The sequence below is a fragment of the Alosa pseudoharengus genome, unplaced genomic scaffold (genome assembly GCF_046254945.1).
Source record: "Alosa pseudoharengus isolate Yale_2024_CS ecotype anadromous, Long Island Sound unplaced genomic scaffold, YU_APseudo_1.1 YU_APseudo_1.1_scf_12, whole genome shotgun sequence".
NCBI lineage: Eukaryota > Metazoa > Chordata > Actinopteri > Clupeiformes > Clupeidae > Alosa > Alosa pseudoharengus.
The window spans coordinates 32,490,398-32,517,560 of NW_027468587.1; the positions used below are offsets into that span (position 1 = coordinate 32,490,398).

At 40.9% G+C, this 27,163-nt stretch overlaps 2 protein-coding genes and 1 long non-coding RNA gene across 6 annotated transcripts; 2 read left to right on the forward strand and 1 right to left on the reverse strand.

The window, feature by feature from the left end:
- The first annotated feature begins 1,127 nt into the window (after positions 1–1,127).
- On the forward strand, positions 1,128–5,553 carry LOC143118475 (zinc-binding protein A33-like). The gene is made up of 6 exons (XM_076279528.1): positions 1,128–1,382; positions 1,940–2,035; positions 3,606–3,839; positions 3,993–4,084; positions 4,195–4,310; positions 4,922–5,553. Exons 1-6 carry the CDS (start codon positions 1,143–1,145, stop codon positions 5,527–5,529), a joined length of 1,386 nt encoding a protein of 461 aa, XP_076135643.1. The 5' UTR covers positions 1,128–1,142; the 3' UTR covers positions 5,530–5,553.
- Positions 5,554–8,853: 3,300 nt separating this feature from the next.
- On the reverse strand, positions 8,854–14,546 carry LOC143119671 (taste receptor type 1 member 1-like). Its single transcript, XM_076281288.1, has 5 exons — positions 14,289–14,546; positions 13,397–14,122; positions 11,720–11,932; positions 11,342–11,462; positions 8,854–9,850 (listed from the first exon to the last, which is right to left on the reverse strand). The coding sequence occupies exons 1-5, from the start codon at positions 14,544–14,546 to the stop codon at positions 8,919–8,921; spliced, it is 2,250 nt and encodes a 749-aa protein (XP_076137403.1). The 3' UTR covers positions 8,854–8,918.
- A 4,616-nt stretch (positions 14,547–19,162) lies between these two features.
- LOC143119407 (uncharacterized) lies at positions 19,163–25,085 on the forward strand. 4 transcript variants are annotated; one of them, XR_012986293.1, is made up of 9 exons: positions 19,163–19,412; positions 19,962–20,027; positions 22,463–22,511; positions 23,235–23,328; positions 24,191–24,274; positions 24,389–24,477; positions 24,575–24,655; positions 24,784–24,866; positions 24,987–25,085. It is a non-coding gene; the product is annotated as an uncharacterized LOC143119407 (long non-coding RNA). The 4 variants fall into 4 exon arrangements; XR_012986290.1 differs by lacking the exon at positions 24,191–24,274; XR_012986292.1 differs by lacking the exon at positions 24,191–24,274 and having other exon boundaries at positions 24,993–25,081.
- The last annotated feature ends 2,078 nt before the right edge of the window (positions 25,086–27,163 follow it).

The following is a 27,163-nucleotide window of genomic DNA, read 5'->3' on the forward strand; positions in this document are numbered from 1 at the left end:
CGAAGCAAGCCCATAAGAAGCGACCGCACAAAAAACACGCCTCCAAAACCGCAACCCGCGACTTCACAAAAAACAAGCCCAAGCGGACTATGGCAACACTGGCCATAGACTTTAATGGAACAGTCACTGCCTCTGGTCGACATAAAGGGGGATTTTGATTGGTCGTAGTATTATTAAATTGCGTTGAAGTCCGGAATCAGTCTGTAAACATTGGTCGTAGTGTTATCCAATTGCGTGCAGTGATATTTTCGCCGCCCCTCGAGTTGGGCCATTTTCATTACTCATAGCAGGGTTCCCACAGGTCATGGAATTTCTGGAATATCACGGAATTTTGAAAAGTCTATTCCAGACATGGAAAGTCATGGAATTTTTGGGTCAAATCAGGGGATTTTGTTGTATATAAATATATGTCCGTGCAGAATTGGTGTATATCTTATTAGCTTTACTGCTTGCTTGAGTTGTGGTTAGCCCAACTTTGTTTATTTAATGTTCATTTATTCATCGACTCATGCACTAAAAACATAAAAGATTCTTGAATGCTACGCAGCTGTTCTGACATTTTTTGTCGGTATATTATATCATTCATTATAATGGTCATGGAAATTCAGTTTTTTTGTCAGGGAAAAGTCATGGAATTTTACATTTGACTTAGAGTGGGAACCCTGTTATAGCCAGACCCTTATCTGGATTTCCAGGCTAGAAATAAGCATCATTTTGGTGACTTTATGCTATTGTTAGTTTAGGCAGTTTGGAGACCCTTGGAGAAATGGGCTCTTTGTTCTCTCAGGATGTGCAGACAACATCTCAGGAGGAAGGATTGCAAAGAGAGATGTCTATTCATTGTTAAATCAAGTCGTTTTGGCACTCCCACTTCAGTACCCTCTCTCAGTGTGTTTTGTTTTACTAAATTGTGCTGTCATTTTACTAAATGGTGTGCTCATTTTATTACATTTAAGTAGGGATTTCTGTATAGGGAGGTGTGCGCATACTCTAAAAGTTTACTGATTCAGCAGTATTTAACTCTTTTACTAGAATATGCATAGTATTCAATGGATGGTTGTTTAATGATTTTTCTCCAAAGTCATAACCAAAGTCAATTTTCAGCAGACTTCATTGCCTCTTTTCTACTCTCTTTAACCAAGATGGCTTCAGCTCTGTTGGAGCACCTCTTGTGCCCCGTGTGCTTGTCTGAGTTCAGCGATCCCGTTAGCCTGCATTGTCAGCACACCTTCTGCAGGGAGTGCATCAAAGCTCACCTGGCAGCCAGTGGTGGCTCTGGCCAGTGCCCTGAGTGCAGGCAGCCCTTCACACGGAAACACATCAAAGCCAACCGCACGCTGAGAAACTGCAGACCTGTAGAGGAGAAGGCACAACGCTGCAAGGTCAGCTGCAAACACACACACATACACTCAGTAGATAGACAGACAGACAGACATACACACACACACACACATACGTACGGATAATGTATAGAACGCCGGTCATTATTGGGAAAATAAGTCCCGACAGGGCGAACCAGACTTGTCTTGTTCCGCCCTGAAGGTTTGTGCCTTCTCCTTTAAAGAGAGCAGTTTATAGAAAATAATCTAAATTAGCAGACCACCGAATGTTGGGAAGGCCCATTCAAGTGAATGTAGCATTCTGCAGCATTATGAAGAGCCGTGTAATAAACACACACATACACTCAGTAGATAGACAGACAGACCAACGACAGACAGATACACATACACACATGCACTGACTCAGTAGATAGACAGACAGACAGACACACACACACACACACACACGCACACATACACTCAGTAGATAGAGAGTCAGGCAGACAAACACACATATATACATACATACACACACACACACACACATACACAATTGCTTGAAAAAGAATTTACAGTAAACAGTGTTGCGGTGTTAAACTTACACCTGTTCTGTTCTCTAGGTTGTGTTGCGTGGAGCGGTGTCCTTCCTGTCTGAAGAGATCGTTAACCTGGACTACATGATCAGTTTGCAGACGGCTGAGATACAAAAAACTAAGGTTTTTAGAAATGGCACTATAGTGCTTGAAAGTACTGCATGGGTCATTCCGTGTCAAATCAGATAAGGTTGTTGCTGCACCGTCTCAGATTTTGTTCAAACCTTGTCTATGTCAAGAATGGGTTCCAAAATCAAGGCATGTAAAATATTTCTGTTCAAATCCTATGTCTTCATATTATTTTCAGCCCCAGAAATTCCCTCATTTTACAGGCTGTAAATCATATTGTCTGGTAAGCAATGTTTGGGCAGTAATATAATGAAAAGTATTATTCATAAGCGGCCCAAACTTTGTAGGGTGGAAGAAAAACCCAGTATGACTGAACCATTAAAAGTTTGTACGGCATTCTCATTGACTTTCTACAAGGCCCTAGATTTGGAAGGGTAGTATAAACTTGTTTTTGTACGCATTTGGTATCAATCATTATTTTCTTTATATACTATATTTCATTAATGTTGTACCAATAGTTCAGCTCTTTAAGATTTTAAGGATTAAACAAGGGGAAATTGTGTTTTTCGGTCATTTTCATACAGTAGTATTAAATTGGTATGTGAGGTAGCTAGTTTGTTTGTAAACGTTTATTTTCCAGTTTTGTCCTAAGACTCATTGTTAAAATCTCGGTTCTAAATACAAACTGTATTAGTATCAAGCCCTTGAGTTTGTTCTTTCTACTGTGACACTCAACTTTTAGAGCACCAGGCAAAACATCACAAACTTAAGGCGCAGACGCCGATTCGCCATTGTTACACTACTATTTTTGCCATGACGAGATTAAACTCGACATGTCGACTTTAAAGCCAGGTAGCTTTGCCGACGAACGACAAATTAATAAAATAGCTGATTACACTTTACTTGACAGTATCGACATAAGAGTGACATGACACTATCATGAATGTGTCACAAACAAGTCATAAACATTTATGACTTGTTATTAAGTGACATTCAGTTTTTGTTATAACAAGTTAAGGTTATAGGGTTAGGTTTAGGGTTAGAGTTAGGATTATGATTAGAGGTTAGGATTAGGTTTAGGGTTCACAGTGTCATGTCACTCTTATGTCGATACTATCAAGTAAAGTGTTACCAAATAGCCTACCTCATGTGATGGACATTATAGAACATAGCCTACACAGTGCTTCTAATGATCAAGAGGGATTTATTTGTCACATACACAGTTACAGTAGGCTATGTAATAACTACAGCATCTTTAAATTGCATAGGCTATACGTTGCCATTCACTGTATGGCTATCAAATGAATAAATGTAGGCCTGCTTCTCGAAAAGCAGCACGGCCATCATTATGTAAAACGAGCACAACGAATCAGTGCAGGAAACATGGGCTTGTACGTCATCTTTTTTCAGGTGGTTCCACAACACACTACTGACACACCGTCCATATTAGTCCGATACGGCTGCAGAGCAAAATGAGTTCGGGGTCTCCAGCGGATCCAAATTGCTCCACTTCGGAGACATTGTTACGATGATCGAATGTGGATGGGAGTCGTAACAAAAATGTGTCGGATTTGTATCCGACATAATGTAGACGTAGCCTAAAGCTGTCCCTGCTCTACCCCAGGACACGTCCAGAGAGTGGTCAGTGAGGATATCGGCTGAGTTTGAGCAACTGCACCAGCTCCTGAAAGAGAAGGAGCAGGAGGTGAAGACACGCTTGCAGCAGGAAGAGAAGAGGGTGTTGAAGCCCATGCAGAAGAACCTGTCCAAGATTACACAAATCTCCACCAAGAACAGAAACACTGAGGGGACGCTCAGGTCAGGTCTGAATATCGGTCAGCCCGACACCTTCCTTCAGGTGAGATTGCATGATGATGAACTTGGCTTTTCATCAGATCCTGAATGTACTTTAAAGAGAGCAGTTTATAGATGACTGATTCATTCATAAATATGAGGTGTGTATGCATACATCTCTCTCTCTCTTTCTGTGTGTGTGTGTGTACATGTGCAGTGGTGGACCACAGTAGGACGCAACATGGTTGAGAAGATGCTGGATCATGATGGGGCAGTTGCTGAAGGAACTGGCAGCACAACTCATCTTAGGTATGTACTCATACAAGTACATAGGCACAGTATTTTAGCTTTGCTCCTAAAAGCTATAGAAGAATACAGCTGAGCCAATGGCCTTTATTCTGTCTGCTTGTCTCTCTCAGGTTCTCAGCCGAGCTGGCAGGCTGGAATGTGTCTCGTGACTTCATCTCTCTGGGGCCATATGAGACACATCTCTCCTTCCTTGTGTGGAGAGACCTACTTAGAAACATTCAACCAGGTGAGGGGGTGGCACAGAGGAACCACCTGAATAATAAATGCCATTTAATGTGATGGGTATAATACATACACTAGCATTCAAAGGTTTGGGGTCCCTTAGAAATGTTCATTACACTCCATTATAGACAGAATACCAGCTGAGATCAGTTGCATTGTTTTTTAATCAGGGCAGCAGTTTTCAGATTACATTACGTGCTTACTTTTTTTATTTAACCTTTATTTTACCAGGAATAATCCCATTGAGATTCAGAATCTCTTTTTCAAGGGAGTCCTGGCCAATACAGCAGCATAATAGTTCCATATTAAAATATACAGTGAAAAACAGACAACAGAAAACAGAAAAAGACCGTATGCAATTTAACATAATCTCACAGAATTTACAGAATTGCAAAAGGGTTCTCCAATGTTTTCTCAGTTAGCCTTTTAAAATGATATCAGATTAGTAAACAGAATGTGCCTTTGGAACATTGGATGAATGGTTGCTGATAATGGGCACCTGTATACAGTACATACTGTATGTAGATATTGTATTAAAGATCAGCCATTTCTTTCTACAACAGTCATTTACAACATTAATGATGAAAACAACTCCATGGTCACTTCCTCCAACAGTACCCCATGATGAAGTTATCTCTCTGTGGGATAAGGCCTATGCTGTGGTGACCAATAGTGGTCATTCCATCCAGAGGACGGGCAAGAGGGGTCTGTTTGGCCGGTACCAGGACTACAGGCCCCTGGCCAAGGGCCGGTCTGTCCACCAACAGGGCCGGCACTACTTTGAGGTGGAGATGGGCAGGAAGCTGGACTGGGGCGTGGGGGTGTGTACGGAGTGTCCACCTGGCAAGCTGCAGGAGATGGTAATGTTGTACCGAAAGCGTGACAGGGGCTACAGTGTGACAGTTCAGGGTCAGGAGTCCACCCTGAACCTGCTGCATCAGCCGTGGCGGATAGGCGTGTATCTAGACTGTGATGAAGGCCGGGTGGCGTTTTATGATGCCGACAGCCTAGTGCAGGTGTACACTGCAGCGTGTGATAAAGGTGTGCCCCTCTCTCTGTGCCTCTCTCCTGGAGCCCATCTGGATGGGGCAGACTGCCATGCCCTCACTGTGTGCTGCTCTCATTCTCCCCCACAGTCCCCCACTGATCTGGAAGTTTTCCTGAATTTGGTGCAAATCATTGCGTCTTCTTTAGAGAGATTATTTCAGATGATCTTTGGATGACTGGGGAGAGAGCAAATCGGAAATCAGTGGAAGCTGTGCCTCTGTGGTTGTAATTTACCAGTGCAGATCAGAACGTTGGAAATGCAAACACACACACACACACACACACACACACACACACACACACAAACACACACACACACATACAAATTTTAACATGTCCATGTTTGCAGTTAAAACAAGAATTCAAAGTTCCAATCAACTGTGTTGCGTTTTGTGTCCACTCTGGTGTCTACGGGGCTACTCCTGTGTGTGTAATGCGTGTGTGTGTGCTTGTAACTAACAAAAAGAGGAAGCACCTTTCAGTGTGTCTGATGCATGGGCCCCTTTTTGACGGGTTTAGGAGGTACGAGCGGGTTGATTCGATCGAGAGGCTCTCTCTATCTCTGAGTCTCTGTTCCCTTGGCTCGTACTTCATAATGTGGTTACTGTAACTCAATAAAAAAACAAAAACTTCAGAGCAGAAGTGGATTTGTCATTCTGATTAGAGAGGGGTCAAAAGTTCCTTGCTACAGACATTCGTTTGCCCATCCAGGGCTAAGAGCAAATTAACTATCCCGTCAGAGGGAAAAATTGTAGCTAAATTTAAGGTTTTTCTTCTGAATTTAAGCAGTTATATGACTAAAAAATATTTTATTTGCAAATTTCTTAAAAAATATTATTCTTTCTACATTTTCACTTTTCCAGCTACATCTTTCTACAACTGGAACTATAGCAAACTTGCCCCCACACACAGTGAGGAGAATGGTAATAAAGGCAAAAAATTCCATAAGGGTCACCGTTGGATAGTTACAGAAAAAAGTAGCATCTTGGGGTCACCAAGTCTCAAGATTATAGGCCAAGAAGGCCTCTAAAGAGGCCAGGGAAAAGCCTTTCTTGTCACTTAAGTACATATGTCATGTGTCTGGAGTTGCTAAATGCTACTGGAATTTTCCTGGAATCATGTTCTATGGTCAACAATGACTCAAAGTAGGTTTGGTGTACGTAGAAGAACGATTATATTGAAAAGATCTGCATACTGATGGTGTATGACGGTCTGTGACATTGTGGCCTTGTTATTCCAAAGCTCCTAGGAACCTCTTTAGAGTGCATGGGATCAGGAACTCCACATTTTTTCTCATTTGAATTTAAATCACAATCTGTCTCTGCTAAGACATTAAAATTGGGTCATGATTGGATCGTCCTGCTGGTCAATGAACCAAAACATGTTCAGATCAACAGAAAAATGTTTTATTGAACACAAAATCTAACTTTTGCCATGGCCATCTCAGTCTCCAGATCTGAACTCCATCAGAAACTACTGGGATTATTTGTTGTCCTCAACTTTACCAGGGGTACCAATGAATATGGAGGGCGATGTAAATGTGTCAAAAAACATACAAAGGGAATACAAAATCTCCCCTTTTTACAGTGCATCCATATAAAAAATACATTTAACACTGTCTCTGAATTAGGAATGGTTGGTTTATTTTGCACTGCTGTAAATATTCAATTTTTCTGTTTATTCAAAATATCAACTGTTTCAATATAGCTATCTGCTTTTGTCACATAATTAGTGGTTTTATATTTTATATATTTTTATTATATTTTTTGTGTTTTAGGTTTTAGAACTTGAGGTTTCATTTCTGATATGCTGTGTGTAAGCATGTATAAATAAGGGGGGGGGGGGGGTCCATGAATTTGGTTGAATGTAAAGAAAATGTAAGCATTGTAGAAATTTATTCATTGACTGCATACTGTGTGTAAACAACATGTATGGTTAATGGTATGGCCACAGAGGACAGATATTCTGCTAATTGTATTTAGAGTTTTTTGAAAATGTGAATACAGTTTGGATAAATTAATGTTAACAATTGTAAAAAGCTGTTATGATATATTTTGTGAGAGCCTGTGCCATAAATGTTAATTAAATGGCTTTTGCTATGAAGTCTTGCTATTAACTGGGTGCGCAAGGTGATTTACTATTAGACAATGTGCGTGCCTTACAGGAAGATTATAACTGTGTTGGTCACAAACTAGCAAAGACATGTTGCATCCCATCTGGTGCCATGGTGCGCCACACACAGCCTAAGATAGGGCCCAATGTATTCCATAGTGTGATACATATTCACTGAATACTATTTTTGAAGAATATCCATCCATCCTCATGGTAACAACACCCATCTAATAGCCTTCCTTATCACCAGAACACAGACAGAACTTCCATTCTTTTGCACACTCATTCTTTACGAGAGTTGTGGGAGTTTGTATTGCTTGTGATCAATGAATAAAGTGCATAAATGTTTGCTGATCTGAAGTATCAAAATTCATGACTAAAGAATTAGCTGTTCAATGATACTTTTTCATTTTGAGCCATTCTAATCATAATACTTACCCTATCAATGTCGTGAGCTAGCTAGATAGATAGATAGATACTTTATTGATCCCCAGGGGAAATTCAAGAAATTCAATACAAGCTACATGTACATAGATCAGACATACAAGACGGAAAAAGGTTTAAAAATATTTATTAGTATCAGAGACAAAGCACATTACATTTTGACCTTGGCAAACTAGATCCACCTCATGATAATGACAAATGCTGCTCCGTAGATAGACAGACCGGCTGGAGTTACAGCAAAGTAACATTAGACCAAAGCCATATGACACAGCCCTGTCAAAGACCCAGACGAAATGAGGGTGTTTTAACCACTGCATTAGAAATTGATTTGTGGAAATTACAGATAGGACATTGGTTTTCTTGCAATGAAGACAGGCAGTCAGCTATAACATAGAAAAAAGAACTCAAACTAGCTGGAAACACAGAGCTTTTGGATTAAGTGGTCTACTTGCTACCTGAAAAGGATTAAGTGGTCTACTTGGGGCAGCCGTGGCCTACTGGTTAGGGCTTCGGACTTGTAACCGGAGGGTTGCCGGTTTGAACCCCGACCAGTAGGCACAGCTGAAGTGCCCTTGAGCAAGGCACCTAACCCCTCACTGCTCCCCGAGCGCCGCTGTTGTTGCAGGCAGCTCCCTGCGCCGGGATTAGTGTGTGCTTCACCTCACTGTGTGTTCACTGTGTGCTGAGTGTGTTTCACTAATTCACGGATTGGGATAAATGCAGAGACCAAATTTCCCTCACGGGATCAAAAGAGTATATATACTACTATACTTGCTTAAGTGGTCTATCAATAATACAAGTTGCTCTGTTATGTCTAACATTTTTAGTCAAGCAAGAAAGCTAGCTAGAAAGTTTGCTTTGTTTTTCAACTATGGTTGTTTCCTACAGGCTTTCGTATGATGTTAGCCATCTTCCTGACGTAGTGCAAAGAGCAGAACTTGGTACAAAAAGTACTAGCAATTTTAAATAAGCCATTTCACCATTATAAAATAAGCAGCGATTAAATTACCTACATTCTGCTTATAGTTTGTGTGTAACTCTGAATGCTCGCTTGGAAATACTCCTGTGTGTTCTTTACAGGCTGAAAGACAATGATGAAGGACTTTGGGATGAAGTAACTGAACATGATGCCATACAAACAGCTCAGCTCAACCACAATCTTCACCACCTGCACATACTTGGTGTGGGACATCAGGTCAGCTGTGATGAAGATGGCCCAGCTCAGACAAAACAGCAACATGCTGAAAGTGATGGCTTTGGCCTCATTGTAGTTCTTGGGCAGGTCTGTTCCCATGTAGGAGAAGCAGAAACAAAGCCCACTGAGGATCAACATGAGACCAATAGGTAAAGATGAGATGACTATATTATTTGCATTACATTTGAGAACAATCTGGTCTTTGAATGATGTGTCCTCTTTTGGCAAAGGGGGACTTGTGGCCATCGACAGGGTACAGAGCAGGAGCTGGAGGAGAGAGAGGGCAGCTACCACCAACCACTGGCCATTGTGCTTCACCCACCATGCGTGCGCTTTGGGCAGGTGGGCGGCCATCTTGAAGATACAAATGATCTGGAAGGAGCGGACGAACAGGCAGGACAGGCACACGGTGTAGAAGAAGACATATACTAAGTCCCTAACAATGCAGCTGAAGGTTGACAACTCGCTGAAGTAGAAGAAGACGCTGGTGGCGGAAGCGACGAGGCAGCCCAGCATCAGGAAGCACACGCTGCCCCCTGCTGACCGCACTACAGGCGTGGAGCGGTGCATGGCAAACAGCACAGCCACCCCCAGACACAGGAGCATGAAGGAGGATGCAAAGACCATGAGGACAATGGAGTAGCCATCGGAGAAGTGGAGGTATTCCACGGAACGTGTCTGGCATGACGTGCTTCCAGCCTCGGACCACTCATACTTGTCACAGTTCAGGCATGAATACAGGTTAGCTAGAAGAAGAGACAGGATGCAGAGTCAGGAAACTGAAACTTCAGGTTAAGTAGTCTTATTTTGAGGCTTGTAAGTTTTTTGTAATTTAAAAAAAAAAAAAAAAAAAAAAAAAAAACAGGCCATTTTTAAATAGAAACAATCTGCAATTATCTCATGAGTGTGTCTGTTGTCTGCGAATAAGCAGGACGGAGGTCCAGGGTTCAAATACTGGACAAGCCCCCAATTATGTTTTTTGTCATTTTTTGCAAATTTTTTGTGCGCACGTGTGAGTAAATGCATGCCTGTGTGTGTGCGTATGCATGCATGTGTACTGTGTGTGTGTGTGTGTGTGTGTGCGTGTGTCTATGTGTGTGTGTGTTTATGTGCGCACGTGTGCGTGCGTTCGTGCGTGTGTGTGCATGCGTGTGCGTGCTTGTGTGTGTGTGTGCGTGTGTGTGTGTGTGTATGTGTGTGTGCATAGCTGATATGGCCCCCCATGAACGGAAATCCACAAAACCTGGCATGCATTCAGAGGGTGTTATAATGATCCTGCACTTCAAATTTCATGCAGTTTTAAACATGTCAGCCAAAGATACCTGTGATTCATTGAACGCTTCGTTTTTTAACTAGGTGGCGCTATACCTAAAATGAGCCCCTTGAGGCCAACATAAGAAAAAAAGTTGGTCATCCTAGGCCCTACGTTTCTCGAGATATTCACAGAAAACCGATGTGTGCTCATTAACCTAACCAGGAACTACCTGCTAGTGTACTGACAGGGAGAGTTCTGAAGGTATAGGGTATTGTAACCAGGGGGTCAGAATTTCGAGAGTTAGCCTTATGGTTCGCCGCCACCATCTTTAAAAAAAATGGTGTGCAATGTGTACTTTGGCCACATTTTCACATACTATGGCCAATTAGCTGACATATTACATAAATGTATTGATCTCTAGTAGGGACAATTCTGGTTAATGCAGCAACACAAAGTTAATATCACAGAAAGAAGATATGCACGTGTGTAGGGTAATATAGGGTAAGCCCAACACGCTGTGCAATATGTGTAGGGTAAGTCCAGCAAGCTGTGAAAGCAAGTCCTGGTTGTGAAGCACACCATGCTACAACTTAGGCAAATGGCTCACATGTAACATTACATACAAAAAAGGTTAAGTGTGAATGACTATGAGATGCTAAGTGTGAATGACTATGAGATGCACCTTTATTGATCTCACCATAGTCAACAAGTAAACATAACAGATAAATTGATTGATAGATTTGTATACATGCAAGGTATACACGGATATGCACTATAGTATGTATACCTCCGTGCCCTGGTGTTAATAGCGTAGTTGGCTACAAACACCTGGCCGTGTGTCTCTGCTATGCCATGCTATACACAGCCAGGTGTGAATAACTATAGGCTAACCCCAGTGGGTACAAATAGCATGTATGGCTGTTACCACCTGTGTGCATATTGCATCTGCCATATATATGTTTGAGTGGGTGATTTACTGTACCTGTATGGTTGGCATAATGGTTACTGAGGCATTTCACACAAATAAAACAGCACTGATGAAGACCATTCTTCTGCCGCACATGCCCTGGTTTACACTCCACAGAGCAGTTAGAAAATGGCACCTTCAAAGCAGAAACACATTTCCATCTTTTGTGTGCAGCCATGTGTTATTGTCCTAATTATTATTATTATTATTATTATTATTATTACTACAGAGTTTGAGAAATAAAACAATTGGAGAATGGCAAAGACTAACTGTTATACCAAAGACTAGAATCTTTAGAAAAGACTGTACTGCCTCAAGAACACATTTTGCACTATAGTGAATAACCACCATGTAGTGAATGAGCAGCTGTTCCCAACATATGACTAAACTCACCACTCCACTGTCATGCCAGTGTAGATCTGTGTCAAAAATAGTCAGATTTGACACAGGATAGTTGCTGTACGTGCCAATCTGATGAATCTTCACGGAGTGATTACTGGTGTCCCAAAACAGAATAGAGTAGCTTGCATGTAGGTCCAAATTCTTGTCAAAATATATGAAAAACTCTTTCAGGTGGAACTGCAAGCGTTTGATTTCTTGTAGAAGCTAGAATGGAAGCAAAAAAAGTTTGAATTGAGTGCAACAATTGAGCAAAAATGTATGCAGTGCAAGTTATGATTAGCTTTGTCTCCAAAGCACAGACTAGACACATAATGGCAATAACAAACTCTCTGGAAAGAAACATTGTACAGAGCCCACAGGAGCGTTTAGATCAGCAACAGAAGCACATGTTCACAAACTTGTAAATAGTTTTTTTGTTTGCTGCCAAAGTTTGCGAACTTATGCAAATGATCTGAGGAAATATTGTACTGCATATAAATTAATGTTTTTGCCTCTGTTTGCCCAATTTGAGCACGCCACAGGAGTAGGCACAGGGTCGGGAAGGAATGCTTGTTTTCCCAAGACCAAACTAGGAGACGGAGAGCAAGATGGGTCAGACAGAGAAGAGAGGGGGAAAAGAAAAGGCATTTTGGGGACTTTTTGCCCCTCTCAGGACAGGATGGTGGAGATGGGATTAGGAGCCCGGGGCGGGCCCCCATGGCATCTTGGACCTTTATGTGGTCAAGTGGCTGCTGAACAACAGCCACCCCTAACTACAAACAGATTTCACGCTTAAGAAATGTTTTTACTAGGGCTGTCAAAATAACTAATTAATTTCGATTAATTAATTTGAGAAAAAATAACTGATTAAAAAAAATAACGCAGATTAATCGATTCCGTATGACCTTTGACCCTGAGCCGTTGTAGTCAGTAACTATTAGACTGTAAAATGAAGGAGAGAGAAGAAAATGTGCTGACTAGATCATTGATTGGAACATTTACTTTTAAACAACAAACAAAATAAAGTGTTGATTAAAATAAAGTCCTCTGCAATGTCTGCAGCAAGGACTTTGCATATCACCGGAGTTCATCAACTTTAAAGTCGCACATCAATGCAAAGAAATAGTGTTGACATTAGGGGAAGTGTTAATTTATTTTCATTGTGTCCCCTAGGTTATATCTGTGGCCTGATATACCTTGTATGTGAAAAACACTTTTGAATTTATTTTCTCAGCATATTAGGTCATATCATAGATTATTATGGCCATTATTAAAATAATAATACAAGAGTTTTTGAACTTTAATGTCATTAATGCTGATTATTCAATGATTTATTTAAATGTAAAAATTTGAAATACTTTCACAGCAAAAAATATATATGCGATTAATTTAGATTAATTAATCACAGAGTATGTAATTAATTAGATAAAAAAATTTAATCGATTGACAGCCCTAGTTTTTACAGAGGTGGCTTACAGTGGAGCTTTACCAACACTAACACTAACGTATATTTAACATATATTATATTGAAATACATTTGGATGTTCTACTTTTAAAATGTCAGATGTTCTACATTGATTCAACAGATGCAATACTTTTCTTCAGAGGGTTCCACAAATATATATATATATATATATATATAGTCCATAGATATACAGCAAAGCACACCTAGAACATGATGCTTCTAACCATGTAGGGGTAGACTGGGCAAATGTAGTTGCATCCTGAATGGTTGCACTGTAGAACATTGTGTAAAGCCATTGCCATGGTGTACACCGCAGAATAAATAGGGAAAGATAAGACAGGGTTTTCATTGATGACATCCTCTGGGCTGACTGAGGAACAGTTATCACAGGCCTGGTTGCAGAAGACTTCAACGCTGTGGACAGAATCGCCTCTGTGTTGTGACTGGTAAATGAACTCATCAAAGCCAGGTAGGGGTACAACTGTTGGTGTCACACCTATAATGGTGCCAATAGTTGCTATTCCTTGGAGTGTAAGCAAGTAGTTGTTCATGGACCAGGAATCACTGGCAATCCAGACTTTATTGTGGACGCCAAGTTCTACTGAGGTGGTGATAATTTTCTCAGCAAAGACTGACCCAATGAAAAGGATAATGACATTAATCTTGAGTGTGTTTATCCTATGAAATGTTGTGTTCAACTTTGATTTGTCAGTGAGTAGCTCTTGATAACCCAGGCAGATGCCTGTGTTTTTAATCAGTTCAACAAACAGTTGAAAGCCATTGTTACTATACTCAGAATTGGAGGCAATAAACGCTACCCAGTCCCAACCAAAATACTTGATGATGTGAATGATGAGTTCAATCTGACTTTTGTTGTTAGGCATGGTCCTTATGAGGGATGGATATGTCACTTTATCACTGAGGGTAGAACTGGTGGCCCCGTAACTGACCTTCAAGGAAAACCAAAAGACTGGATTTTAGATACAGTTTTAGTAGTTCACAGTTTAGGAAAACACTTAATTATGAAAAGAGACTTCAGAGGAAACATCTAAATGAAGAAATATTCTGTAGTTTTGGCAGAAAGCATAAATAAATAATAAAAAAAAAAATCTTTACCATCGGAATCAGATCCATCATGAACATTGGAGCCAGATTGATAGTTTCAGTGCTAGTGAAGGCACCAATGAAGCCTATAACTTGAGACTGGTAGTGGTTATACATCTGCTTGAGTTTTACAGAGCCATTAACAGAGAATAATTGGAGGATGTCTGGCAAATTGTGAGCGTCAGTGCAGTGATCAAATATATGGTAACCAAGGGTTACGTTAGGCAGGAGGGTACTGGAGTTGTTGATCTCCTCAACAGCAAACCTCATTACCTGCAGCCCCCGATAGCCTTCCAAGAACATAGGCTTTCTGTTAAAAAAGGCGAGAGGAGTGAAATTAAGTATTTTGTGAAATTAATTTTCAAGTTGGTACAAAGTTGGCTCTGATGAATTGTCTGGTATGCTAATGTTTAAAAAAAAACATACTTACAAAAAAAATACTTATAATAACTTGTATTTTAATGTTTTTATATATAAAATACTTATAATAACTTGTATTTTAGGTGAAAGGATAGAGCCAGGGGAGACTCAAGGCTACACTCAAAGATAACCTTCATACTACACAAGCATTCACAGGCAAAGGCTTCACAGGCATTTAATCTGTGAATCCTTTCTACTCACCCCAGGCAGTTGGTCACAACTTCAGGCCGTCTTGTCTGAGCTGGGTCTGGTGTGTAGTGAACAGGGAAGAGGCCTCCGATCAGGTAGTCACCATCAAGGCTGAACTCAGACGCCTGGGAAAGGTAGTCCAAGAGAGGAGGGTTGGAGAGAGAGAACAGAAGGATGGAGAGGGTGGCCAGCTGCATTGTCCCTTCACTGATGAGCTGCTGACAGAGGACTTTCTGAACGTCTCATGAGTTACAAGCCTCATGTGTCTCTGGCTTCCCCATGCAAGTGCCAGCGTAGTTCTGCCAGAAATACTTCACTCATCGTCACTCATTCATTCATTACTCCTGACCAATCACCAGTCTACATTGGCCTTAATAATGACTCTGCAGGCCCCAGCAGTGGCGCAACTGGCTGGGGCACCTGCACCGTACGCCGGCGACCCGGGTTCGATTCCCGCCCCGTGGTCCTTTCCGGATCCCACCCCGACTCTCTCTCCCACTCACTTCCTGTCAATCTCCACTATCCTATCTAATTAAAGGCATAAAAAGCCCCAAAAAAATACAAAAAAAAATAAACAATAATGACTCTGCTGACCAATCACCAGTCTACATTGGCCTTAATAATGACTCTGCTCATGCACCTGCCCTGTTGCCTTCCGGTTGCTGATTTTCAATGTTGCCCCCCTCCCTCCCTAACCACCATCAGGTTGGCCCTTGTCCAGCCGTCCAGGGGGTAGGCTCCGCCCCTGCCGTCTCGTTCAGGCAGGATCTGCCAGGGTCTGCACGCTCAGTGACCTGGACCTAGGATGGGGCCTATGCAAAGACTCTCATTGTTGCTTATTGTATTTATTCATTTGGTATTCATTCATTTGCTTATGTCTTTTGTAAATCCTTTGATAGATTAAAATATTTGTTAACTTCAGTAATGTCTTCCTGAGTATTTCTGGGTGAACTGCATCGATTTGCATCAATTTGTTCAATGTCTCATTAATCTCCTAACAAATCTACCAGTCAGCCAGAACCTTTGCATATTAGTCACCAGCAAGGAAAGTGGACACTGCTCTACCCAATGTGAGCAATATTTTCATATCCATGATAGGTGGGAGGTGTGGCGATGAAGATTATGTTGAAAAGAAGATCAACAAAGATCCAAGATCAACACATCTCTGCTGCAGTAGGTCTGGTAACACTTGCTCATTAGATTAAATAATCCTCCTGAGTTGATACAGTGTAAGAATCTGCATGTTTCCCATATTACTCTGCAAATAAGTCCAGTCAGCACCGAAGCCCATGATGCACCAGCATGGAGACATGATGGTGTCACGGTTTGAGCCACAAAATGGGCTGAAGCACTTGAAAAGAGTCTCACATCACAGGTGCCAGGGGCCCCACACATTCTTCTTTTTCAGACTGATTATGGGTCCTTTGTAAAAAGCCCACAATGGTACTTAATGGGCATTTCCATGTTTCGTGGAAAAATACTCAATGCCCACATATAAACAATCCTTACTTCACTATTTATTATGTTGGCATTAAAAAGTTAATTTATACAAATATTACCACTTGCATAATTTCATTTCAACCTTCTTAGATAGGCAGGCACACTTGCTATATTTGCCTTAACCACCGTAAACCACTTCCATCTCTTCTTTGTGCCAACGACAAAAATAAGATTTGCATGTTGAATGTGGACTCTAATTTGTCTTTGGATTGGGTTGGGTTGTGCTGACATTCAGTCTACTGTATGTTATGGCACAATTGCTGAAACAAATAAAAAGTGGGCAGGCCAAAAGACACTGAGGTGCCCAGCCAATGGGAAGCACTGTATGTAGACTGCATGCAGTTACTAAATATAAATGTATATAAGATGCCCAGTCTCTTAATTTCCTTCTTCCTAATCTTAATATCTAACTTCACTCTCTATTTATTTTTTTGTGTCTTTCTCTTACTCAATCCCTATTTACATGTGGCTATCTATTTTGCATTCATTATTTTTTCTTTCCCCATTTTTTCTAGCCTTATCAAATTAAGATACAGTATATTCTCAGAGCATTCACAGCACACTCTGCTGAAGAGACAGAACAGCAGAATGCAGGGTGCCATCAGTATTGCCAAATTTTTTGTCAAGCCCAATGTGTTGTAGTTATTACTTGATTACATTGTACTACAATCTTAAGGTACACTAATCAGTCATAAGGTAAATCATTGCTGTTTAGCCAGGTAAAAAAATGTTTAGCTGCTTTTTTGGGTTTAGCTGCTCATATGGGTGCATATGTTCCCATCACATGACTATGATTTGACAGGTGTAAAACAATGTAGCCTATTGTTAACAGGATAAAAAAAGCCAAATAAATGGTATGATAAATGCCTTTAAATTTACAAGAAACTTGACAGTAAGTGACAATAAAAAAGTGTACAGAAATGAATATTAGAAACTCTGAGCAGTAATTTCACAGCCAGCCAAAAAAGTAGACTTAGACAAATGTGTCAGGAAGGCACATTTGACCACTGACAATTTAAGGTATGCTCTGTAGGCAGTGTTGTGCAAGTTCATACTTCAGCACTTTAGTCAGCGTAAACTGTGTATAAATGTGCTATAAAAATAAATGTTACCTACTTTACTTACTTACAAGAGCTAGCCTAGATAAAAGTTCAGATCAGATTTAAATGAATAAATTCACTTTCATAAATGCGCACTGTTAGTTCAAGTGTTCAAGTACTTCTTATACTTCTTCATACTCTGTTGTTTTAAATACACCCTCTTTATAATCAGCTGCCCATTACTACCATGCCTAACTGCTGTGGACATTCATCACAAACAAATGTTGTGTTTTTACAATGAACTACGCTACATCAACACAATATGAAGGGGTAGACTGGATATTGCTTTGGAATGATATAACAAAGCACTTTAGTTTGTAGGTCCATTTAAACCTGGCCACCTAGTCTACATTCACAGTTCACAGACTTATGCACAGAACGACTTCTAATTACCTTCGACTAGTGTTATTGAAAATGAAGTCTATAGTTTGGTGAAAGGCTATTGATGTTCAGTTTAACATTGAATCAAAATGACACCTCTCCCTTTTCTTCTCAAATAACATAGGCCCTACACCTTTCTTCCTATAACATTGTGGCCTAACTGTTGAATGACCCATGGCACTATGTCAAGAAGTGTCTGCTAAATATAATGTAATGTAATGTAATGTTTTTATACTGCGCCAGGATATATTGTGTAAGCCACATCATTATTTGCATAAGCGCACACACAGAGATCTAGGATTAGTTTGTATTACAAATGCAGAGCTATAGATTTCGCCTCAAAGGCGACTTTTTATTTATCAGCGCAATGCTATGCACTCTAAGTTGTTTATCCACCCCTCAGTATTTCGTGATGTCTACCAAGCATTCGATAGCTTCATCTCTTAGCACTCTCATGGTGATGTTTAGAAGGATAGCCTATTCCCCGAAATAGAAAGACAGGACAAACGCAAAATGAAGAGGAGGGAGAAAATGCCACTGCAGTCGACAAGTCAAGTGTTGGTTAATTATATGATATAGTAAGATAGACAGGTGATGTGGTTAAAACAATGAAAATCATAGTCCTACCGTGGCTAATTTCAGTGAACTATAAACGGCAGAAATGTAAATCCAACGTCACGCAGCCCTAGTAGTGCTCAGGCCAATAAGGAGGGTGGGTGAAGACTGTTTATGAATGATAGTTTTTGCCCCATATGCAGCGCTGAGATTACTGTTTCATCTTGTTTGTGGAAAATATCTCATGTCAACAATTTGACACAAAGGTATTGATACATATCCTTGCGTATTTTAAGTGGGTAGGCTACAATATTGTTGCTTTTTAAGTGAGTATACGGCTTAGTCCCATGGACAGATTATTAACTTTCGGGCCCCTTGGCCCTGGTGCATTTTGGGGATGGCCAATAATAAATTCAATCAGATTCATAGCCTACATCCTGATTTGTTGATATTGATGCAATGATTCCATGCAAAGGCTTGGGCTTCATATGTTCTATATATACAGTCTATGGGCAGTGCAGCAAAGACTATACTGTAGGCCTATTCTCTGGGATGTATTGGGATAGCAAATTAGAAAATCATTGTAAGTCAGATATTGGCCATTTACATTGATTAATTGAGAAGTAAAAATAATGTTGTTGTTTACCCACTTTTCATTAAATATTGATTCATTCTTATATCTGACAAGTTAATGAAATGTAGTATTGCCGGGGAGGTATGTTTGGAGTCGAAATCGACTAACCGGCCCCGTTAGAGGGCCCCAGTGAGATTGGTGGGCTGCAGTCACATGGTATACGCAACCGTCTCGTCTGATGATGATGCACGTAATCGACGTCCGAACAGGAAACGTTTCGCGGAATGTTTTTAAAAACAGCAGGAACGTGTTGTACCTTTTAACAAACAATATTTTGTTAGCTTTGATGATCGGTCCTGTGTCGTGACTTTTGCTTTGCTAAGACAACGGTCCAAACCAGCGATGGATTATTGAAATGTACATGGACAAAGCTAACAAACTATAACATCACTTTAACAAACGTGGTAGCTCCGATTTCCAATCGATGTGTCAGTATACTGTGGTTTCATTACAATCTTTGTGCAAACTCTAATGTTAAGCTGATGGGTTTACAATCCTGCTGCACGGTTACCTCCCTTACGAAAAAAGTACTATAGGAATCTTATAGTAGGCCTATTTTGGGACAAAATATTAAAGGAATCTTATAGGAATACTATAGTATTTTAGGACATACTATATAGGTCTACGTACTATAAGACTACTATAGAAATACTATAGCGTCTATAGAATATTATAGAGGTATTACAACATCACAGAATTATGTTATGTTCCGCTTGTGTTGTCCTGCTGTGGCTGTCTATTGTTGTTGTTGTTCTGTGGAGTATGTGTTGTGTGTGCAATTGTTGTTGTGTGTTGTTTTGGTGGGCTGATGGTTGTTGTTGACTGTTATTGAAAAAAGAACACTAACTGTAGTAATTGCTCTTGGATGGGGATTTAAAGCAAGGTTCCTATATTGATCTCCTTCAGATAATGTGGCCTCTTCATTTTCAACTGGGAAGGACCTGCATGGACTTGAGAATACAGAGCCAATCGGTATGTACAGTATTAGACACACACTCTCCACACACACACACACACACACACACTCTCTCTCGGAGGAATCAACGCTGTTACACCTATCCTGTAGATGTCAATTAATATGAATTAAGACATGTCACACCTTCCTATCATATGGCGTACATAGGCCCATATTCTAACCAATTGTACAGCTGATACAATTGTACATCTCATAACAGCTTCGGTGTGTCGTCATCTTCTTGCTGTCCCCCCTCCGTTCTGTGATTGGTTCCTTCGTTGAGGTGACAATTGGGTCCATGGAATCCAGGCTGCCTAGCAGCGTGAATAAAATCTAGGCTAGGCAAATCCAGGCTAGGCAAGGCCCTTGAGTAAAATTTGATGGTTTTACCTTTCAGATTGATACCATAACATCAGTGTTGGGAAAGCTACTTGGAAATTGTAGTGAATGTCCATGAGAAATTAGACCCACGAGACAAAATTGGCCTTTGTACAGTAGGCTAAGATCGTGCATAGCCCTGACAATTTTAAACATCTCAAGTATTCTCATGAGCTGACAAGCTTTCAGAAAATACATAGTTTTCATGGCTGCAACTGCTTTGCCTTTGTGTTGGAGCTCAAAACCTATCATATGCCCCATTCATTCGCCAATATGCAAAATAGAGCCATGTATACATTTATGTCCTCCAAAGTTTGCAGGAAGGTGGACCATGTCCTAATGCATGTTAACTCACATGTACAAGTGACAGGCTTTTTTTTTAGCTCCAACATAAAGGCAAAGCAGTTTCAGCCATGCAAACCATATATTTTCTGAAAGCCTGTCACTTATACATGTGAGTTAACATACATTAACACATGGCCCACCTTCAAGCTAGCAACCACCATAGCAACCAACATGCTTACCCTAACAACCACCATAGCAACCATGTTATTTTGCATAGCAACCACCATATCTACCCTAGCAACACCATAGCAACCATTCAAATTACCCTAGCAACAACCTAGCAACCACCACAATATGACCATAGTAACCACCATAGCAACGCCATTACTGACCTGACCAACATATGTGCTAAACACCAACATATGCTAAAAATGTAAAAATGGCTAAATGTTAAATCGCCAAAAAAGTAGTTTTTGCCAGCACAATGCTTTGCGTTACAGCTAGAGAGATGAAACTTTGCACGCTCCATGTGGGTCATGTGCTGAAGGTCTGACTTGAATTTCACCCTACCACCCACAACTCCACCTCTGAAGTGGGAGTGGTCAACTTTTTTAAAGTTTTTCCTTCACCGTTTTTTTTGTGAGTGTCTCAGAGATCCCACCTTTGGAGCAGTTGTCAGGGGCCTCAAGGCGGTGCCGTTCGTCTTGGTCCCATCCCTCTAGCACCTAGCGTTACCGCGCCAGAAGAGAGAAACCTTGTACGTTTCGAACAGTTTATCTCCTTCCGGGAATAATCCACCGACTCCAAACTGATCCTGGCTTGTTTGTGATGTCCCGTTGTTCAACATATTCTGATTTTATACTTATCGGACCAACATAAGTGAGTTTTTTTGGCTAAAAATGTAAAAATGGCTAAACTTTAGCAATTCCACTGCTTTGTTATTTTGCATAGCAACCACCATATGTACCCTAGCAACACCCAAGCAACCACCTTAATTACCCTAGCAACACCCTAGCAACCATCTTAATTACCCTAGCAACCACTTGAATAATGTCAAGCTAGCAACCACCATAGCAACCAACATGCTTACCCTAACAACCACCATAGCAACCATGTTATTTTGCATAGCAACCACCATATCTACCCTAGCAACACCATAGCAACCATTCAAATTACCCTAGCAACAACCATAATATGACCATAGTAACCACCATAGCAACGCCATTACTGACCTGACCAACATATGTGTGTTTTTTGGCTAAAAATTGAAAAATGGCTAAATGTTAAATAGTTAAAAAAGTTTTTTTTGCAGACACAATGCTTTGCGTTACAGCTAGAGGGATGGAACTTTGCACACTCCATGTGGGTCATGTGCAGAAGGTCTGACTTGAAGTTCAGCCTCGTAGCTCCATGCTACCACCCAAAACTCCACCTCTGAAGTGGGAGTGGTCAACATTTTTTATGTTTTTCCTTCACAGTTTTTTTTTGTGGGTGTCTCAGAGATCCCACCTTTGGAACATTTGTCAGGGGCCTCAAGGCTGTGCCGTTTGTCTTGGTCCCATCCCTCTAGCACCTAGCGTTACCGCGCCAGAAGAGAGAAACCTTGTACGTTTCGAACATCTTAATTACCCTAGCAACCACTTGAATAATGTCAAGCTAGCAACCACCATAGCAACCAACATGCTTACCCTAACAACCACCATAGCAACTGCATAGCAACCACCATATCTACCCTAGCAATACCACCAGCATATATTTTGCATAACAGTTTTACCTTTACATCCTGCAGAAGTTCAAGAGGGATCTCTCGTGCAGTGCTGCTCCTTTGCCTCGTCAAGGTGAGACATGTCTAACCTACAGTATATTCCACCCTTATGTTTGCTTGATCTCATTCTGGCATATGGTTTTATTAAGCACTAAAAACTACCTGCGCTCGTCACGTCACTCTGAACAGTGATGTCATCCTGGCATATGGTTTTATTAATCACACAGAAGGGAGGAATATAACTTATTATAGCTTAAATCACATCTCCACGCTACAGGCGTTCAAAAAATATATCATTTAGGCTATCTACGGTAGGTATGGTTATGGTAGGTATGGTTATGGATATGGTTTGCATGACTGAAACTGCTTTGCCTTTGAGTCGGAGCTCGAAACGTATCATATGTGTACCTCGTTCGCCAATATGCAAAATAGAGCCATGTATAGATTTATGTCCTCCAAAGTCTGCAGGAAAGTAGGTCAGGCTTTCAGAATATATACAGTGGGACATGTCTCAATTCATGTTAAATGCTCATCATTTTCTTCATAATTAAAGGTTTGAAGAGACAGAGGACGGTGGTGCAAAAGAGAAGGAGGGCCAGCCGGGCCTCGTGGAGTTCAATCAGTGGCAGGGTATTTTTTAGCCTGACAGTGTAGCTGTAATGTTAAAGTTGGTGACTTTGGAGAGCTAGACGGTAAAGATGTGCACCCGCTAATATTGGGTACAGTGAAGAAAGAAAGGGAGGGAGGCTGCTTTTAAAAGAGAGGGAAAGTATAATCTTTTTTATATTGTTTTCAGATGAAGAATCGGTGCAGTGGTGAGGCTGGAGCACCCCTGGCTTTTGCCGTATGGTTTGACTTCAGCAGTGAGTCACCCACCTTCAATTTCACAGGTATATGTAATATTTATTCAACAACATTTCAATGATTAGAATATCAGTGGCAATTGCTGCTATTTGGAACAGGGGAAGCTCTGATAAAAATGGTCAATTATTAAATTAATATTATTAAGGTGCTATATTGTTCTTTGAGGGCAAAAATTATCCCAAAACCCAGAATAGGCCAAACAGTAGGCTAGAGTTGGCATGGCAGACATGGCATAATGTAGCCTACACCGTTACATAGCACGCTACCTAACGTTGTCCAGCCTCTATGACGGTTCCTCCAATCATCATACAGAAGCTCGGCGTCCGGGCCATCCCACTGTCCCATTCACTCCCAGAGACGCCGGGCTTCCCTGGAAATGACGATTTTGTGGCGCTTGTCCAATAAACGTGTAGCTTTTCTGCACTGAGATCAGCCCACTCTGTAGTGCCATTGAAAGTCCAGTGAAGCCGAGCGTCTGTGGGTTTTTTCCATGGTTTTTTGATGGATCGTGTCGTCACAGCAATGTATTACGGGTGCGAAATCACGATAAATGACCGGCAAAACCTTACTGCTGAACAAACTAGCCATGAAGATGAACAATTTTTCAGCATGTTCTAGTTGGAATATAGTAGGCTAGAAGCTAATGTAATAGTGTTATTTGATGCGATTTCCCGTAATATTTTAGAGGAGGCTGCGCTTCCCCTGTAGTCTTAGAGCAATCGCCTCTAGATTATATCTATCGAAGATGACATTCAATGGAAGAACAATTCTTTTAGTATGGTCACAATCTGGCCCTGAGTTTTGATAAAAATTATATTAACATGGCAACACAAACCTAATTGATAATGGATTTTCAGGGGGGGGGGGTTTCGGTTACGGTTCATTTAGGGCCAAAGTATCTTGAGGCCTTTTGGACCAATGACAGGAAGGCTGAGCTGCTGAACATGTACACTAATAGGGGTGTGTCAAGTGGTATGTATAAATGAAAGTGGTGTTAAGGTTTGTTTTTGTGTCAATTCTTTCTTGAAGTTCAGAAAAGGAACCTTAACATTTGTTTTTAATGACACTGAGCGTACTGTCTTACAGATGCTTTGGGGGTGAGAGGCCATACGTTGACCCTGATATCAGTGGCACACATTGCCGGATGGCAATTGGCCGTCTGATAAAAGAACATGGTATGACTGGCATTCTATGTTTTCAATTTCCTTATTTAAAGATCAAAATGATGCAGACTACTGAATCTGATTACACTTTAACACCCTTCTATCTCAGCACTGAATCAGGGTTTGTCTCGGCCTGAATATCTGCCACAACACAGGCCGCCTTGGTGGCCCTTTGCCTCAGTCAGTGACGGTACGTTAATATTGAATAACCAGCTATTACTGTTTCAACTGCATGCACACAGCTGTAGCAACATGATTTGACTTTAACTTTGTTCCTCACTATGGTCATTTTGATACACTTTGATGCATTTTTTAAAGGAAAAGGTGAAGGGCGTAAAGCTTTCACTGCTGAAAAGCTGAGGCAGGTGGTACGCTCATACAATGCATATTACAATCTCCAGGTATATATACAATTGTATGAACCTGTCTAAAACCTTTTGCATACCAGTGTGTTTTACAGACTAAAACAGATTTGTACATACATATCTAACAATAATGCGCTTTTCCTTTAATCTGTTGAGCTGCAGCAGTCTGTTGAGGCACCACCATCACCCCCATCACCAGCACCAGCACCAGCAACACCAGCAGCAGCAGAAACACCTGCTGCGCCTCTCACCCCCTCCAACCCCCACCCCACCCCACCCCACCCCATGAGGTAAGGACGCTGGGCACCAGCAGCAGCATCACAGCCTTTAATGCAGATTTCAATCTCCAGGTATATATGTACAATTGTATCAAGCTGTCTAAATTGCTGTAGTTTTGCTTCATTCCTTAAAAACACAGAAAATACTTAAAAAGAGAAGGATGAATGGTTTCAAGTGCAACCATTGTGTTTAAAAACATTTGTACATACATATCTAACAACGATGCGCTTTTCCCTTAGTCAGAGAATGTGCAGCAGTTTGTTGAGGCACCACCAGCAACAGTAGCAGTACCAGCGGCAGCTGTGTCAGTGGCAGGAGCAGCACCACAAACACCCAATGCAATAACAATAAAGGCATTCATTCATTTACTCATTTTAGTTTGTATTACTACATTCATTATTATTGTTGTAGTCTCACATGTACTATGGCTACCATAATTAAAATTAGATAAGATACATAGATACCCAGATAGCAAGCACACGTTGTCACAACGTTGCCATTGGTTGGCAGTGTCGGAGGTGGAATTTCAACGTTGAAACAATGTCACAACAACCGCAGCGCCTCAAGCAATTGTATATAGAATGGTTTATAGAATGTTGGATTGTTCTGCGACAAGCTGCGTCAAACAAAAATATTTAGAGGATCTACAACGTTGAAACACAGTCACGCCAACGGCAGTCCACCGACTGGCTGCAACTGCAGCGAATGTCAACAACGCAAGATTTCTATGAAGGTATATTGGGTGCAAAAGTGGCGAGCACATTTAACTGCAGATTTTGCATGTGCACACTAAAGTTGTAAATGTGTAACAGTAAAGTTGAATTTGTACATATTTTTTTATATCTTGTTAACACAAAATAGGGGCTACGGGTTCACAAATCCTTTTTACAGGTACACAAATCCTATCCTGTGAGTCACAAATTTCAAGAGTCATGCACTCGACACTTTTGCTCCAAACGTTGCAGCGCAGTTGGTGCGAAACACATTTGCACATCCGTGTTTCATAATCTGAGAACATGCACAACATTCGTGCATTTGTAAACCCAAATGTGAACTAATGTATCCGAAGTTGTGCATCTGTGAAATAATTTCTCATTAATAAAATTCTACAGATCGCTTTGATTTTCTTGCACGACTACAAGTCAATTGATACAAGTGCTCGAATCTGCTTCTACGAGTGACGAGTGACTTTTGCTCCTGGCTAGGTGATATAATAAGAGCAAAAAGATTTGTATGTGTGCACGTCGAGCAGTCGATCGAGAAAACAAGGCGGCCGGATCTGGATCCTGGATCGCGCTCAGATTAACATTGCCTGCTCATAAAGTAAGTAACCTCAGCATGTTTCCTTATCAATGAAGGACACACGATTTATAGTTTTTCTTTGCACAAAGCGAGGAAAAAATGTTTTTTGCGGTGTGTTCGAAAATTGAACGATTGTGTCAGATTATGTGTCCTAACGATTTTGGACGGGCAGTGTTATATTTCTGTACTTCTAAACTAGTTATTTATCTAGCGATAGCTAGCTAGCTTGATCTGGCACTGGAGGATTTAGCAAGCAGGTAAGCTAAGCTAAACATAGCTGTCATGATAATGTAAACCAACAAACAAGATAACTTTCTTCATATTATTATCATGTTACTTACCTTATGAGCAGGCAATGGTAGTCTGAGCGCGGTCCTGGATCCAGATCCGGCAGCCTTGTTTTCTCGATCGATTCGCTCGACGTGCACACATACAAATCTTTTTGCTCCTATTATATCACCTAGCCAGGAGCAAAAGTCACTCGTCACTCGTAGAAGCAGATTCGAGCACTTGTATCAATTGACTTGTAGTCGTGCAAGAAAATCAAAGCGATCTGTAGAATTTTATTAATGAGAAATTATTTCACAGATGCACAACTTCGGATGCATTAGTTCACATTTGGGTTTACAAATGCACGAATGTTGTGCATGTTCTCAGATTATGAAACACGGATGTGCAAATGTGTTTCGCACCAACTGCGCTGCAACGTTTGGAGCAAAAGTGTCGAGTGCATGACTCTTGAAATTTGTGAC